The sequence below is a fragment of the Tetrao urogallus genome (genome assembly GCF_951394365.1).
Source record: "Tetrao urogallus genome assembly, chromosome: 2".
NCBI lineage: Eukaryota > Metazoa > Chordata > Aves > Galliformes > Phasianidae > Tetrao > Tetrao urogallus.
In genome coordinates, this window is record NC_136814.1 from 106,506,448 (window position 1) to 106,522,874 (window position 16,427).

The 16,427-nt window shown below is 45.5% G+C and overlaps 1 protein-coding gene across 1 annotated transcript in view; it reads left to right on the top strand.

Moving 5' to 3' along the window:
- PKHD1 (PKHD1 ciliary IPT domain containing fibrocystin/polyductin) overlaps nucleotides 1-16,427 on the top strand; it is a gene marked incomplete at both ends in the record, with an annotated part of 221,724 nt that overhangs the window by 67,638 nt on the left and 137,659 nt on the right. The window contains one exon of the mRNA XM_079532472.1: nucleotides 9,112-9,262. Coding sequence (XP_079388598.1) covers nucleotides 9,112-9,262 — 151 coding nt within the window. The remainder of the gene's footprint in view (nucleotides 1-9,111; nucleotides 9,263-16,427) is intronic.

Sequence of the window (16,427 nt, forward strand, 5' to 3'; positions counted from 1 at the left end):
TACTGTGTCCAGAGCCCCCAGTACAAGAAAGACAGGGAGCTGTTGGAGAGAGTCCAGAGGAGCCACAAAGATGATCAGGGGGCTGGAGCGCCTCCACTACGAAGACAGGATGAGGGAGCTGGGCTTGTTCAGCCTGGAGAAAAGAAGGCTGCAGGGTGACCTCACTGCAGCCTTCAGCACCTAAAGGGGGCCTACAAACAGGAGGGGAATCAACTTTTTGAAAGGGTTGATAACAGCAGGACAAGGGGAAATGGTTTGAAATTGAGGGAGGGAAGATTGAGGTTGGATGTCAGGGGGAAGTTCTTTATTATGAGGGTGGTGAGGTGCTGGAACAGCTGCCCAGAGAGGCTGTGATGCCCCGTCCATCCCTGGAGGTGTTCAAGGCCAGGTTGGATGGGGCCCTGGGCAGCCTGGGCTGGTATGAAATGTGGAGGTTGGTGGCCCTGCATGTGGCAGGGGGTTGGAGCTTCATGATCCTTGAGGTCCCTTCCAACCCAACCATTCTGTGATTCTGTGATTATCCAGTTAAGCTTGGAGGACCCTGTGGTGTATCATGGGGTACTACACTGGGACAAGGATGCCAGACTGCTGGACTGCATCAGATCCTAGCCTGTGTTGGATGGAGCACAGCCTCAAGCTATTTCCTTGTGCTCATCCAGGTCCTCCCTCTCAAATGTGGAATCTGCTTGAAAAAATACATTTTAGGTGAAAATGGTCAGGCAAAATATTTTGAGGAAGCTCCGGCAGTGATTCAACAGATTCCCAAACCTACTACAGTCAGCCATGAATTTTCATCGCAGGATAATGAAGCAACCTAATCCTGATTCAAAATACACTGGCAGATACATCAGTTTCCCTTGAAATAAGGAGAGATCGTAACCTATAGTTTTCCTAACAGGTTGCCTATCTGTCATATTTTGGGAGTCTGTGGGTGGAAGGGGCTAGATTTGGGTGAGGTGCCAGGTATCATCCTGTTCATTGGAGAGAAGGATGTGTGAGTGTGTGTGATTAAAATAAAAGCAGCCTGTACTAATTGGTAGCCTTTGTGCAGCGTGTTCCCTCCTACTGCTCTGTGCTGAAGTAAGCTGCTGAAAGATACAGTCAGATTGGGTTTTTTGTTGTTTTTTTTTTTGAAAAGGAAATAGGAACTTTGCTTTTCATTCCATCCGAGTCAGCGTTTTCCATTGGTTGAGCATCCTTGCATCCTTGCTAGGTATATGGAAAAATCTAACGGTGTGCTTCTGTTCTGCCCCTCCAGTTTGGTGTCTGCCCAAAACTTTCTCTGCTTCCCTCCAGACTTTCCCACCCAGGCTTAGGCATTCCCCACTTTTTCTCATGAATCTCAGTGCTTTCCTGAGTCATTGGGCAGCAGCTGCTGCTCCTGCACCGACCCTTTGGTCCCTTGCAGTGCAGCTTGGGCATCTTAGCCAGCAACCGTGGTCAGATTTTACTACCACAGAGAAAAACTGTCATACACTCCAAGTCATTTTCTTCCACAGTGCTCTCCTTTATCTTCGAAATTAAGATTTCTGATACTAGGACCAATATCCCACCATAAGCTTCATAAAACCCCAAGAGATATGAGAACAGCGTTTTACTCAAATAGACATGGGACTTTACACGAGTTGCATGGTTTGTTTTGTTTTGGAGTGCTATAACCCTGCTCCAATCCTCCTGTTAGTTAGTATTTTGCTTTCAGGCCAGCTTTTTGTGCTTGGGTGTTAGAAACCTACGCATGCTACATGTGAGGCATGCACTCCTTCCTCCAAGAGCAATGTCTTTTCAGTGCCCTACGAAAGCACTAACTAACATTTCTTGTCCTTAATTAAATACCTCTGGTGCAAAGAGCCTTACCTTCTGTGCTTGGAAATTGCAATGATTACTCCTCTGCTGGAAAAGAATTTTTTTTTTTGGCGATTATTTCTGAGTACTTTTTTTTTTTTTTTTTAAATAAGAATTAAACTCGTTCTCATGCCATTGTCCACTTGCAAATTGGGCTGAGACTGACTTGTGCCATGGGCTCTGACCTCCAAAACTGCCCATTCATTTTTTTCCTGAACTAATCAGCTAGACGAGCTATTTACAGTTGGCTTTTGGGTCTTCTCACTGCTTTTGTGGCTGCCCCTGTCTGAGTAATTAATGACAGTGTGGCTTGTTTTTGGTCTTGAGTTACTAATGCTGTTGGCTGCAAATACATTTTTACCTCTGGGACGTGCCAGCTTCCTGGTTCTAGTCCCACCTCGTTGGCCCAGGTCAATTTTTCGTGTGTAAACAGATTTATCCTGTAATGGTTGGAAAGAGAATAGGTCATTCATCAGTCCCATAGAGAACATGTCCAGCCAGATTCTTCTCTTCTTGTACTCATGCACCTCAACAGAAATCAGAAAGGCTGCTAAAATTCAGGGGGAAAAAAAGAAGAAAGTAGTTACTATGTTGTAATTCAGAGCTTAGGATGTCTCCTTAAGACCTAACAGTACTAGAGAGTGCAGCTCATGTCCAGCCACCTGCCCAGTCCTGATGCATTTAATATTAATGAAGGAGCCATTATGTGGATTTCATGGGCTGGGTAATATCACCTGCATTTTAGAACTGGTATAAAGGACAGAGAAATTAAATAGCAACATGTGATGAAAACAGTCATTAAACATTTATTTTTTTTTTTTTTTAAATCATGTTTTGGTCTTGGGAAAGCATAGGTTGGCTAAAGTCTACATCAGTTCTACCATCATTCATAAGGCAATGAACTCATTTTGGCAGAAATGATTTTTTTCCCCTACTGTACAGTTCCTTAGATATAGAATCATAGAATGGCCTGGGTTGCAAAGGCCCACAATGCTCATCCAGTTCCAACCCCTGCTGTGTGCAGGTCACCAACCAGCAGCCCAGGCTGTCCAGAGCCACATCCAGCCTGGCCTTGAATGCCTGCAGGGATGGGGCATCCACAGCCTCCTTTCTTTCTTTTGACTTTTAATGTAAATACAGCTCCTTAGTGAGTTGTGACTTGAACACAACCATTACTGTGTTGTGTTTTTTGTTTTAATATCATTTATTTTAGAATTACTGGAAGAAGATGATTCGGGCATCTGTCAACCTTAGTTGAACAGTTGGCTACCAATGTCTGCTCACTTGGGTCAGCCATAGGGGGTCTCTGCTGTGACATAGTTTGTAGGGGCACTTCCTTTCACATCTCTGGATTATCAGTTAAATTCTTCACTGTTTTACCAACACAGTTTGTACCAATGTCTGAAAACTAACTGCCACCCTGTTATTCTTTTCTAAACTGGCAGCAGGGCCTGTCTTAACACTGGTATCCAGGGAAGAAGAACATCAGTGGCTATTCCACATTGTTTTCATGATATCATCACACAGAATTGAACTGAGTAAGGAATTTCTCAAGTATAGGAGATTGCTGAATTCCTGGGGGCCAGGAGGCTGCCTTTCTTTGGAAGAAGGACCGGACAAACGAGAGATGTAAAAATATGCTCCCCTTCCTGCCCAGGTGTTCTTTTAAAGGACTTTCCAAATGCAACCTGATTAAAGTACATAGAAATGATAGAAAAGAATGTGGTGCTTTTGCTAAGAGAATTGAGGTGGGCTATCCATTGTAGCCCTTCCCTGTCAGGTAGCAGATCATTTTGCTCCGCTCCTGTAATGAGGATTAAGTTGTACCCCCTCCATCTTGGGAACGTTTGGAGAAGTCTTGGGATCTTCTACGTTCCACATTACCCTTGATCATCTTCAGTTTGTGTGCTCTTTGATTTCGTGGCACGGTCAACCGGATTCTCTTCTTTTTGGTGAGACTGTGTAAATACAGATATTTGTGTGCCAAAAAAGGCATTGCTCTCTGCTGCTCAAGTGTTGGGTGTTTCTGTGTGTTTCACAATGTAAGGTGCTTGCTGCACTCTCTGGGACAGCCCTAATCCTTCTTTCTCACCCAGCTCTATGTTTGCTTTCATTCTTGCCTTCAGCAAACCCTTTGTATGCTGTCAGGAATGAAAAGAAGATTGCAGAAGTCATCTTTTTGATTTTGATTTATATCAAGGATACTTTTCACGCTGACTGATGTCGTGCATGCAGGAGACATAGAAGAGCAGAATAAAAGAGTGTCCCTGTCATGCTTGTCTCAGGGATACAGGCTGTGCAGTGAAAGACCTCCATACACTGACAGAATTTCTATGACTTTTCAGTTGTGGTGAACACTGTTCGTTAATCTGGTCCAGGGTTTGAGTTCCCAAGAGCAGATGAGGCAGGAATCCTGCCAAAAGGAAAGTTCAGCTTCTTTGGGCGTTGGGAAGCACGTTGTATGCTCACTCTACTGACTGTAGCAAATGCATTTGCATCTCTTTCAAGCATGTGTAGGAGGGAGGAGCCTCCACCAATTTGTCTGTTTTAATTATAGATGTTCTATCCACCTTCCTAATTGCTCCTTCATTAAGAAGTAGCTTGTTGTTTCTTGTTTCCCTAGGAGCTAAAAATAATCAACTTTTGTTTGTTTCTGTAAATATTTTTTTTTTGTTTGCCCTTGAGGAGATAATTATTTCTATTGTTGCATGAAGATGGTGGCCAATACAGGAGGAATAATTAGAGCAGATGGCTGGAAATACTTCCCTTGTAAACGATATCTAGGGTAATAAAATACCTCCCCTCCTCTTTTGTCTCCTCCTAATACAGGTTTTTTTCTTTCCTCAGGTAGGTGGGGGTTGCGTGGGGCTGTAAATCTTTTCCTGTTGTATTAAACTGAGCAGCTGTCAAGAGTTCACAGCCCGGAAAGTGAGCTCCCTGTATCCATCACTGAAATTACAGTGTTTTTAAATGTGGTGTGGAGACCTGAGTCTGCAGGGTGGGGAAATTCACACCGTACTCCATCACTTCAAATGTTAACCGTGTCTCTCTGTGGTGACTGAGGACAGGAACACTTGCTCTCCATACGCGCTGGCTAAATGGCGATCTGTCAGCGCCAAGGAAAATGCTGCCCCATGTGTGTCAGTCTGTCAGAAGTTCGAAACCTTTGGCTGTCGGTGGTTGTACATAGCAGGAAGGATGCTGGGGATGGAACTGATGGTCATCTCAGTGCTGGAGAGGTGTCATGCTCTGTGCCTCAGTGGCTGTATCTCGGGAAGGGATGAAGCTGGCTACTGAAGTTGGGGGAACCTGCCTGACCTCAGTCTGCTTTTCTGTGGCTCTGTGTTAGATAAACACAGGCTGGATCCAGAAAATGAGAGCATGGAGCACAGCAGCAAGCAGCATCTGTGCTGCTTAGCTCAACCATTTCTTCGAGGTTTGGTCTTAAAGTTTCTGATTATTTTTTTTCTGATCAAAGGATGCAGCTCTGTGTGCTTTTTATCAGTCACATAATCACAGAATGGCCTGGGTTGAAAAGGAGCACAATGCTCATCCAGTTCCAACCCCCTGCTATGTGCAGGTCACCAACCAGCAGACCAGGCTGCCCAGAGCCACATCCAGCCTGGCCTTGAATGCATCCAGTCCTTCTATTATGACTTTACTTAAGTGAACAAATTGAAATGTCACCACAAATTGAGATCAAACGGGCTACGTTCTGCCTAAACAGGAGTTTCTCAACCTTTTAAATCCCAAACGTTACCTTGTATTTTGGTGGAGGGCAGTTAAAGCTCACCAGCTGCTGTGCTGTGCTATTAGAGTGCTTGTAATTCACAACAGTTCAGATCAAAAACTGAAGGTATGACGACTTATGGTCCCTTCTGTTTGTGACTTGTCTGCCAGCCCGTGTTGGAATGCAAACATATCTCTATTTTTTTTTTTCACTTGTTGCTAGTTGCTGCTGCTGTTCGTGGGCCCTGGTAGTCACAAGCTGAGAAATGGGCACTCAGAGCTGGTGTTCCCAAGGTTGACATGCAGGCAACTCAGGGCTGGCTGACAGCAGCAGCAGCCAGCAGTAGGAAGTGGAAAGAAATGTGCCTTAGAATGGAAAAATGAGGTGCAGGAGGAAAGCAGAGGATAGTGTGCTGAACTGCAATAAGCCTGTGCATCTTTTGTTTTATACTACTGAAATATTATTATATCATTAAATGAATCACTGTTTGGTAGCTTTGATGGGAAGGGAGCTATTTTGCAGGCTCGGTTATCAGAACGGGTTTCCTATGGAAAGCAAATGTGAGGGTGCATCCTTCAACATTCTGGAGTCCAGTTTAAAAGTTCAGTTTGTGTTATACGTATTGTCCTTGGGGAGGACACCAGAAGAGTCTCTTGCCTCAGCCTATCTACTGATCTTAATGAACTCTGCAGGAATACGGCAGCTTTGAGGTCTCGCTGAAAAAACTGATCCTGAACCGAATTGAATGTGGGGCTGGGAACTGCACAGGGCCTTTATCATTAACTGAGAACTTTTTCAAGACAACGTGTGTCATCCTGAACCAACCATTCAGATCAGAATGGAGGCCTGGTTGTCTTCAGAGTAGTCTTTGCCTAAATCACCTCTGTGTGTACAAAAGAAGGGTTTGAGGCAGCTCTGAGGATGTATTTCTCACCTGTCCCAGGCTGGGACGGAGTGTGAAGCCACCACCTTGATGCCACAATCAGCTCCGGCCTCATCATTCAGAGCTTCTTTCATTCCAGTTCCTCTTTCTCCTGTCCTGGCTTTCTGTCTACCTGCCATTTGTCATGCTCCATGCTGCAAATGATAAAAGCATGGGAGGAAAGTGCCCACTGCTGGCCACTGGCAGGCAGCTTTCCTGGCTCTGCAGGCTCACTGTGCTTTGTTCAACAAACACAGGTGGGATGGGCACTCAGCCATCACTCCGGTGCTTGCAGCTGCTGCTGCCCTTTAGTCTTCTGTATAAGTGTTTAAATAACCATAGGTTGGATGCTGAGTGCCAAGCAGCGCAAAAGAACTGGAAAAAGAAGCAGTATTGAGTCCATGAAAAATCTAATGGGGAAGGATGTTCTTATCCTGCTCAGCTGTGGGCGGAAGAAGCTGGAATCTCTGCACAATGGAGATGTTTTAGATGTGGTCTTCAACAGATGAAGTGGCTGTCTCACTGTTTTGCCTTTAGAGTCTTAGGTGAGCCAGTATGTCCCAGCAGTCCTGAGAACATGCTCAGGGCAGCTGGACAAGAACAGTGTGATAACTGAGGAGGATCCCCAAGATCACTGGGACAGACCAGAGCGCGGATTTTCAGAGCTGTGAGTCTGTTACCCACTCTGCTTGATGAGGAATGTACAGTTAGTCTGTATGTATTTCAGTTTGTATTATTTGACCATGGGCTGCTTAATAGGACCTGCACTGGATGATCTCAGAGGTCTTTTCCAACCATAATCACACAATCACAGAATGGTTTGGGTTGGAAGGGACCTCAAGGATCACGAAGCTCCAACCTCCCACCACAGGCAGGGCCACCAACCTCCATATTTCACAGCAGCCCAGGCTGCCCAGGGCCCCATCCAACCTGGCCTTGAACACCTCCAGGGATGGACGGGGCATCCACAGCCTCTCTGGGCAGCTGTTCCAGCACCTCACCGCTCTCTCTGTAAAGAACTTCCCCCTGACATCCAACCTAAATCTTCCCTCTCTCAACTTCAAACCATTTCCCCTTGTCCTGCTGTTATCTCCCCTTTCAAAGAGTTGATTCCCCTCCTGTTTGTAGGCTCCCTTTAGGTACTGCAGGCTGCAAATGAGGTCACCCTGCAGCCTTCTTTCCTCCAGGCTGAACAAGCCCAGCTCCCTCAGCCTGTCTTCGTAGTGGAGGTGCTCCAATCCCCTGATCATCTTTGTGGCTCTCCTCTGGACTCTCTCCAACATCCATAGTGATTCTACGTTTCTGTAACCACCATTTATCCAAGGCCGTAACGAGAGACTGCACTGTCCTCAAAGATCTTCTATAAATATTCTTTCATCTTAGGGAAGGCAGTGGGGCTACAAGAGAAGGGTCACCAAGTAAAAGCTTCAGCTGTCTGGTTTTCCTCCATTGGTCGGATGCCTTCCCTTGATTTCTGTGGAGCTGCTTTCCCAGTAGCCCCTCTACACTCTCTTCTGTGCTGTGGCAATTCTAAGTGCTTTGAGCAAAATCCCTTTTCTCCTTTCAGGCAGGTTCATAGAATCATAGAATGGTTTGAGTTGGAAGGGCCCCTTAAAGTCGCACTGCCTGCACTGAGCAGGGACACCCACAGCTCCATCAGTGCTCACAGCCCATCCAGCCTGACCTTGGCTGTCTGCAGGGATGGGGCACCACCACCTCTCTGGGCAACCTGTGCCACTGCCTCACTACTGTAACTGTAAACAACTTTTTCCTTTTATCCAATCTAAATCTCCCCTCTTCTAGTTTGAAACCATTTCCCTCATCTTATCACAGCAGGCCTTCCTAAAGAGTCTGTCCCCTTGTTTCTTACACCCCCCTTTTAGATACTGACCGGCCACTCTCAGGTCTCCCCAGCACTTTCTCTTCTCCAGGCTGCACAGCCCCAGCTCTCTCAGCCTGTCCTCATAGCAGAGGTGTTCCATCCCAGGAATCATTTTGTGGCCTAGAATAGCCTAGCTAGAAAGAGGAACTATCATTAAAAGCAAACAACACTCTTGTTAGACAGCTACCAATCAGGTTACTAAGTCCACGGTGCTAGCAAGAGTAACCTGCTGTATTCCTCAGACCCCTGTTCTCCCATTAGTGTTAACTGGGGCATCTGAGCAGCTTGGGAAGTACAGGGGGATGTCAGAGTGACTTCAAGCCATGTTCAGATGAATCCCACTGTTCCATAGCTGTGTCTTGCAGTGTTTTGTTAGTGTTGGTTGAGGTTGGGCCAGATAGGAATTTGTGGCATCTGCAATTCCGTGCTACAGCTGAGTTGATAAGCAGCGTGTCTGGGAAATGTGTGCCTTTCTTCCTCTGTTGTAGAATCATGGAATGACCTGGGTTGAAATGGACCACAGCGCTCATCCACTTCCAACATCTGCTGTGTGCAGGGTCACCAACCAGCAGACCAGGCTGCCCGGAGCCACATCCAGCCTGGCTCTGGGCAGAGAAAAGAGCTGTTCCTTGTTTTCTGCAGAACTGCTGCTTACAGATGTGAAGGTTTATCCACCTGGGGACCCACGGACGGGAAGAGAACGAGCTCTGAACCTCTCCCTCTCTTTTCCTTCAGCCCGCCCTCCAGCTGTGCGGTCGCTGGGCCGAGGCTTCCAGCTGGCCCGCTGGCCGCCCGCCGCAAGATGGCGCCAACGTCACGGTGGAAGCGGGCAGGACGCTGCTGCTGGGCGCCGCCACCGCCGTGCTGCACCTGCTGCACCTCAGAGGTCTGAGGGGAACTGGGGGGGCGAGGGCGGGCTGTGCAAAGGGCCGGGGGCCGGGGGGAGAGTTTCATTCGTATGTATGTATGCAAATGGCATCGTTTATGCTGTTTGGATCCTGGAGCTGGTGGAAAGGCGTGGGAGTGCGCGGGGGGGGAACCCAGGGCAAGTTGCGGTAGGATGGGGGAAATGGCTTCAAGCTAAAGGAGGGGAGATTTGAGCTGGATATAAGGAACGAATTTCTGTGATAAAGGTTGTGAAGTGCTGGCACAGGTTGCACAGAGAGGCGGTGGTGCCCCGTCCCTGCAGACAGCCTGGGGCAGGCTGGATGAGCACTGATGGAGCTGTGGGTGTCCCTGCTCCGTGGGGCAGGTGGCCTCGAAGGGTCCCTTCCTGCTCAGACCATTCTACAACACAGGATGCTCATCCCTAAAATTAAGCCCTGGTGGTGAAAGTTGTTGTGCACGTATTAAGTGAATGAGTTGTTGTGGTGCAGCTGCTTGCTCAAAGTTAAGCCTGTATGCAAGATTAAGCTGAAGTGAACCTTGACAACGGAAAGAGGCTTTAGGAGCTAGGACTACTCCACTGATAATAATAATTCAATACTGTAAGGATGTTAAAGGGACTGGTTTTCCACTGAGGTGATAGTGGAAAGCACGTATCTGACAGCTATACAGGGATATTGTTTTGAATGATCATTCTACAGAGATAATCTTTAACAGGTTTTATCCATACTGCATGAATATTTCCAATGAAGCTTGAACTTGATCAGTCTAGATTGCCAAGAACTGCTACACTGGGCATCATTCCTGCTGAAAGCAAAGAAACAGGAACACCAAAAAATACACTAACAATTTATGATTGAAAAAGTAAGGAACACTTCAGTATGATTTTTTCCCTTCTCTGCCCCATCGAAGATGGTGAAGCTTGGTGTTGCAAGGTGCTTCTTAACCCCAGTGTAATTAGGGTGTGAAGTTGAAGAGATAGGTCAGAGCTCAGATTTTCTGAGACTTTTGGCTGGCAATCCACATAGGAATTTGGGAGCTCATCCTCTGTCTTCTCTAAGAAGTGGGTCACAGCCTTGCAGCAGAAGCCTGTTGAGCTTTGGGCCTACTTGAAGGCAGATTTATCACTGAGATAGGGCTGGGGAAACCTTGTTTAAATACAGAATCAAGATATCCTGAGGTCTGTTTGGTGTGAGACCAAGCTGGAGTCATCTTTCCTTACCTTTCTTTAAGTTGCCCAGCTCTGGGGAGTTGTTTAGGTTCCTGTATTGATCTAGAGAAACACACATCACCAAAGACATGCTCATCTTAGCTACGATAGATATCCATCTTAAGAAGGATCTCAGTTAGGTGATCCCCTTAGAGTAACAACTCCTGAGTCTCTGAACTTGTCAAATAATTGCCAAGTTTCCCCAGCTGCAAAATGGGCATGACAATAAACCCCAGGCCTGCGGGCGAGTGTAGAAGCGCACTTTGATTGAAGCCTGAGCTGAAGTGTTTCTGTAGCTGGAGCTGGAGAATGGGATTAAATTGTAGTTCTGCTCCCTTTGGCTTTCTTGACTCAGCACCAGGCTTCCTGTGCACTCAACCTGAAACAGACTTTATGGATGAAAAAAGCCTGTAAAGCTACAGAGTCTGCTCTTTTGCAAAGATGCTGTTGCGCCCTGCCCTCCAGGTGGTGTATCCAGCAAACACATCCCAAATATGTAGGCCCACTTCTGGACATTTCTCATTTTTAAGACGCCACGAGGATTTTGGATACAGTTTGTGTAGGGTGACGTCACGATCGTTTCAACAATGTAGAAATTGCTTAAAGATTGTTATAACAAGGACATCAGCGGCACATGCATCCTTTGGGTGACCCTGCTTTGGCTTTATTAGCACCCAGACAAATGCATGTAGAGGTATTGGTAGTGACCAGACTGTCTTTACAGAAGATCTGGAGGCTAAAGCAATAGTTTTTAAGCATTTAGAATTAATGTAAGCAGCTGGATCCTGCCCACTACCATGAGGACCACCAGTTTCTGCCTCCCCCGTGACAAGCAGAGCATGGACACGTGATTATCAGCAGTGGAATGTTTAATATCCAGACTGCAAAACTGCTCAGACAATACTGATTGGGGAAGAGATACAGGATAGACAGATTGTAGCTAACTAGTAAATTCAGCAGATTGCAGTTATTGTTGTGATCTCGGCATCACGAGTATGGTAATAGTTATGGTAACCCAGGACAGATGGAAATTTCCCTTACGCAGAGCTTCCACTGGAGCAACTAATTTGTGTTTGGTGGGTTGATGCCTCAGACATATTACTACCTTTATCTGAAGTTTTAGTACTGAATAGGACAGCCTCGAGGGGATGCTGGAGACTGGAAAAGCTGGCTGTTCTTCTTCCAGGGTTAGCTTGGCGGTGAGTTCTGGTGCGATGCTGCAGGTATTTTCTGGTGGGGTTGAAGGTCTCAGGCATTCAGCAATACATTTGTTTTGCAGTGGCAACCTTGAGATGGCCAGCATTGTAGGAAAAAGGGAAAATGTTACTTCAATCAATCATAGAATCGTAGAATGGTCTGAGTTGGAAGGAACCCTTCAAGGCCATCTGTCCCTGCACTGAGCAGGGACACCCACAGCTCCATCAGTGCTCGCAGCCCATCCAGCCTGACCTTGGCTGTCTGCAGGGGCAGAGCACCCACTCTGGGCAATGGGTGCTGCACGCAGACCTGGGGAGGAAGGAAATACTGATTTTGCTTGACTTTTTCCTAGGCTTTGATGCTGTTAGCAAAAAGCATCAAATATTAGCTGATACATCTGCATGCGTACATGTCAGATAAGTAGTGCTTCACTAGTTCTTCAGCTTCAGTGCTGATAAAGACTAGGTATGAATTCACTGAAAGATGGAATAACATCTTTCCTCTTTTTTTCCGTCCTTAAACCTATTTTAAAATCCCTTGTCCGTAGCCAAGGTTAGAAAATATTTTCTCTGTGGTGTTTTCTGTGCCATTTACTCAACCCATTTGGAATATGCATTGTGATAGTTTTTGCAGGCAGTTTCTAGTTCATATTTTCTTTTTTTAATCAGGCAGAGACATTACAATTAAAATACCGTAAAAGCGATTCTGGCAGTATTGCAATAAGCATGTTTTTTAATTAAAGAAAGAACATGGGATGTACAAATAGTACCAGCTAATGGGAAATTTCATCCAATGTATTTTTTAATTGAGATTTAAAAGGAAGAGTAGTCAGCCCTGTTTCTCCCCGCCGCTGTGATATTTTTCTGTGTTGTTACAGTGAGGTGCACCAAATCTGCAAGAATTACAGTCTCGGAACCTTGAAGTCTCTGCTGTTTTGATGGGGGAAAAAAAATGCAAGGCATTAGTTCTTTAGAATGTTAGTGCCATTTTAGCAGGAATTCAGTATTATTCATTAGAATTCAAGCCACAGAGCTGGACGTTCCCCAGAGAAAGGATTTTAAGGCCCATCTGTAGCAACTTGAGGGGTTTTTTTTGGGTTCTTTCTCAGCTATACACCCTGGTTTGTGTTTGGCCACGGGCTGCAGGTCTTCCCTTCCCATTCTGTTTAGGATGGGATTATAGACAGCATGCACACCAGACTCCCTGGGCTCATGCTTGTTGGTGAAATTGATTTTTTTGCATCTTCAGGAGCTCCTGAGACTCCTCCAAGGTGTTGCAGGAGGAGCGGACTGGAAAAAAACTTGTTCTGAGCATGCTGGTCTGGGCTGAAAGCTGTTTTCTGGCATGGAAAGGGGGAATGTGTCCCTGTTGGAGAAGTAGATGGTGCTTCTAAGTATAAGATGGAAAGGTCCTGCATCTGTCTGCATCTGCCCTAGATGCTAAGCAGGCCCCCCCCCCCAATGACATTGTCCCATTAATAGTTCCATCCTTGCACACCCATATGTAGTACAGAAATATCCCATGCAGCAGGGATCTAAGCCTTTGGATGTGGCTGTGGGCAGCCTGGTCTGGTGGTTGGCACACAGCAGAGGGTTGAAACTAGATGATCATTGTGGTCCTTTTCAACCCAGGCCATTCTGATGATTTTTAAAGCTCTTAAATGCAAATAAATGTCTTCAAAGGCGTAAGTAGGTATTGTAAGCACAGAAGTACTTGATTAAGAGTAATGTGTAGCAGGGCACTGCATGAAGATTTCAATTTTGCTGTATCTCCTTCTGATGGCTTAACAAACTGCATTGCAATAGCTCTTCTGTGAGAACAGGCTTCCACTAAGAAGAACAAGTTCCAGCAGCAAATCAGTGATGTGTTTAAATGTAAGTGCCAGAAATCAGCTTGAGATAAGTGTGGGTGGAGTATAGCAAGTGGAAACACACTGATCTGATGGTCACCCAGATAGACCATAATAATAATTCTACTCCCTACAACTGTTCTTTCCCTGATGTCCCCCTCTTTTGCTGAAGGTGGAGGACTCAACAGGTGTCCATCACCTGTAGACTTGAAATAAGAGCCTGAGGACTGATTTTTTTCTTGCATTTTCGTGCTTAGTGTGATGCCTTCTCAAGGCTTACATGACAGCTTAGAGTCATAAACTCACCAAGGTTGGAATAGACCTCCAAAATCACCCAGTCCAACCATCCTCCTACCACCAGTTCTTCCCCACTAAGCCATGTCCCTTAGTGCCACAGCTCAATGTTTCTTGAACACCTCCAGGGACAGTGAATGACTCCACCACCTCTCAGGTCAGGCCATTCTATCTGAGAGTGCTCAAGCAGCTGCTGGTTCCTCACACACGGACAGATGAAGGCCTCCATCTAACAAAGTGCTGGAATATGTGTTTATCTTTGTAGCATTATTGATGTTCTGGTGGAAACACATAGCTGGTTTTGGTCTGCACCTGTATATCACGAGAGTGAAGGAACCTATATAGGGAGGTTTGGTCTTGTGGTTCAGGCAGCCTTGGGATGGAGCCAGTAGGACAAACTTCTTCACATCTTGCTCGACACTGGTCCAGCCTGCAGTAAACTGTTATGGCTCATCCAAATGCCACGTGAGCCTGTCAACAGGTCTGTGAAATAGTCTGTTGTTCCCACTGAAGGCCTGTAAACTCTGTATTTCTCTTCCCATACAGAGGAGGATCTATGTTTTGTGTTGTTGTTGCTTTTTTTTTTTCTTCTTTTTCTTGCAACAAGGATGCACCAGACATAACATTTAAGGTCATACATAGTTCTTTACAGAGAGAGTGGTGAGGTGCTGGAACAGCTGCCCAGAGAGGCTGTGGATGCCCCGTCCATCCCTGGAGGTGTTCAAGGCCAGGTTGGATGGGGCCCTGGGCAGCTTGGGCTGGTATGAAATGTGGAGGTTGGTGGCCCTGCCTGTGGTGGAGGGTTGGAGCTTCATGATCCTTGAGGTCCCTTCCAACCCAACCATTCTGTGATTCTGTGATGCTGTGATTCTGTGGTGCTGGGAGGGAGTAGTCCTCTTGAGGAGATGGCCTTTCAGCCAGCATATCCTCTTCTGCAGGGGTTTTCTGCTAATTGAAGTGGTACGACACACTCTTGACATGCAGGACAGTTTTTCCGTCGTTATTTCCCTAACACTTTCTGTTACTGATTTAAAACAAATCTCAGGAGACTCTCCAGCACCTTCCTTACAATTTGCTTGCTTTAACGCTTCTGCAAATGCTGTGATTGCACATGCTGAGGTGTTGCCTCAAAAGCTAATGGTAAAGAAGCCCAACCTCCATGTAAAGATGCCTTTTGGAATGGGGACTTTGCTTCCCACCGAGTTCAGTAAATCCCTGGAGCATTCTGAATCTCAGCCTAAAAAATAATGAGAAAATCAACGTCTCCCTTATGCGCTATGAAAATGTGAATAGTAGAAGAATTTTTTTTTTTGGTAAGGACATTTTTGAGAAGGGTTATAAACCCCCGTGTCTGAAAGCATGAACCAGTCTCTGTGTCACTGTGACACTCTGTGAGGCAAGGAGAAACTTTCCACAGTCGTCCTCAAAATTCGTATCTCCATGGATGCTTGTTCTCTTTTTCCGGAGCACGTGGGACAACCTTGTTCCAAGGTTAAGTGCTCTGGGTACCAGGATGGTGAATTTGACCCAACTTGGTATTGCATGAGCCAGCTGGGGCTGCGTGACCAACTAAGTGGTGATACATTAACTTTCCACTTCCTACTATGTGTGCCTTCTACCATTTCCCAATGAGTTCAGAAGATAAGACTCTTGGTACAACCATTGATACACTGGTGGAGCACTTATTCACATGGCAGATAATGCTCCCCTTACCATTATTATTACTATTATTATTATATTACCATTTTTTGTTATTTGGTCCAGATGTTTCTCCCTTTCTCCGAGGCTGCCTCCATTTTTTTCCTTGTTTTTTGCTTTTTTTTTCCCCTCCTCTTCTTCTTTTGAGTAAAGACAGATAAAGAAAGATTTCTTTTCCAGGCGGAGAGGTGGAGGCTAATTGCTGGGTTAATTGAGAAGAATGGTGCTTCTGATGTTCTCACAAAGTATCAAATAACCCCAACAGATTCCGCCCCCACTCTCCCTCACTCCACCTAAAGAGACCCATTGAATTTGCGCATTACTGTACAGAAGTGATTATGGCTTTAATTGTATTTATTTTGCTTGGCGGGGAGGCCATCATAACAGTAGTTGATTGATTTTTATAAAATCACCCTCAAGGTCATATGTAGGACTTTGCTTTCCCGTGCAGCCATAACAAACAATTTGAGGGTCACAGCCAAAGGCTCAGCTGAGCAATATTCTTCCTTTCTGCTTTCAGAGAAGGGGTCAAGTGCAATAAAAGAAGGAAGCATAACTTTTATTTTCTTTTAAAAAAGGGGAAGACAATCTTGTAAAGCAGCAGCTGTATATTTATTTTGACCTGATGAAAAGCAAAGAAATATGGAAAGCTGAGTGTTGGAAGGGCCGTGTATAAATTTTTGACACAGGTATTTGTAAGTTTGGCTGGAGTTTATTTTACATATTTTACACTTGGACTTGTTTAATGACTAAATGAATCCCTGCTAATGTTTTCTTTTCCTTTGTCTGATATTGCTTTTTTTTTTTTTTTTTTTAAGATCTTCAGCAGTTGAATTTTTCTTTTTACACTTTTTTCCCATAAGTGCCTTTTGTTTTGTTCTGGAGGAGTTCATAAGCTTCAGAAGCTGAATGAAGTTG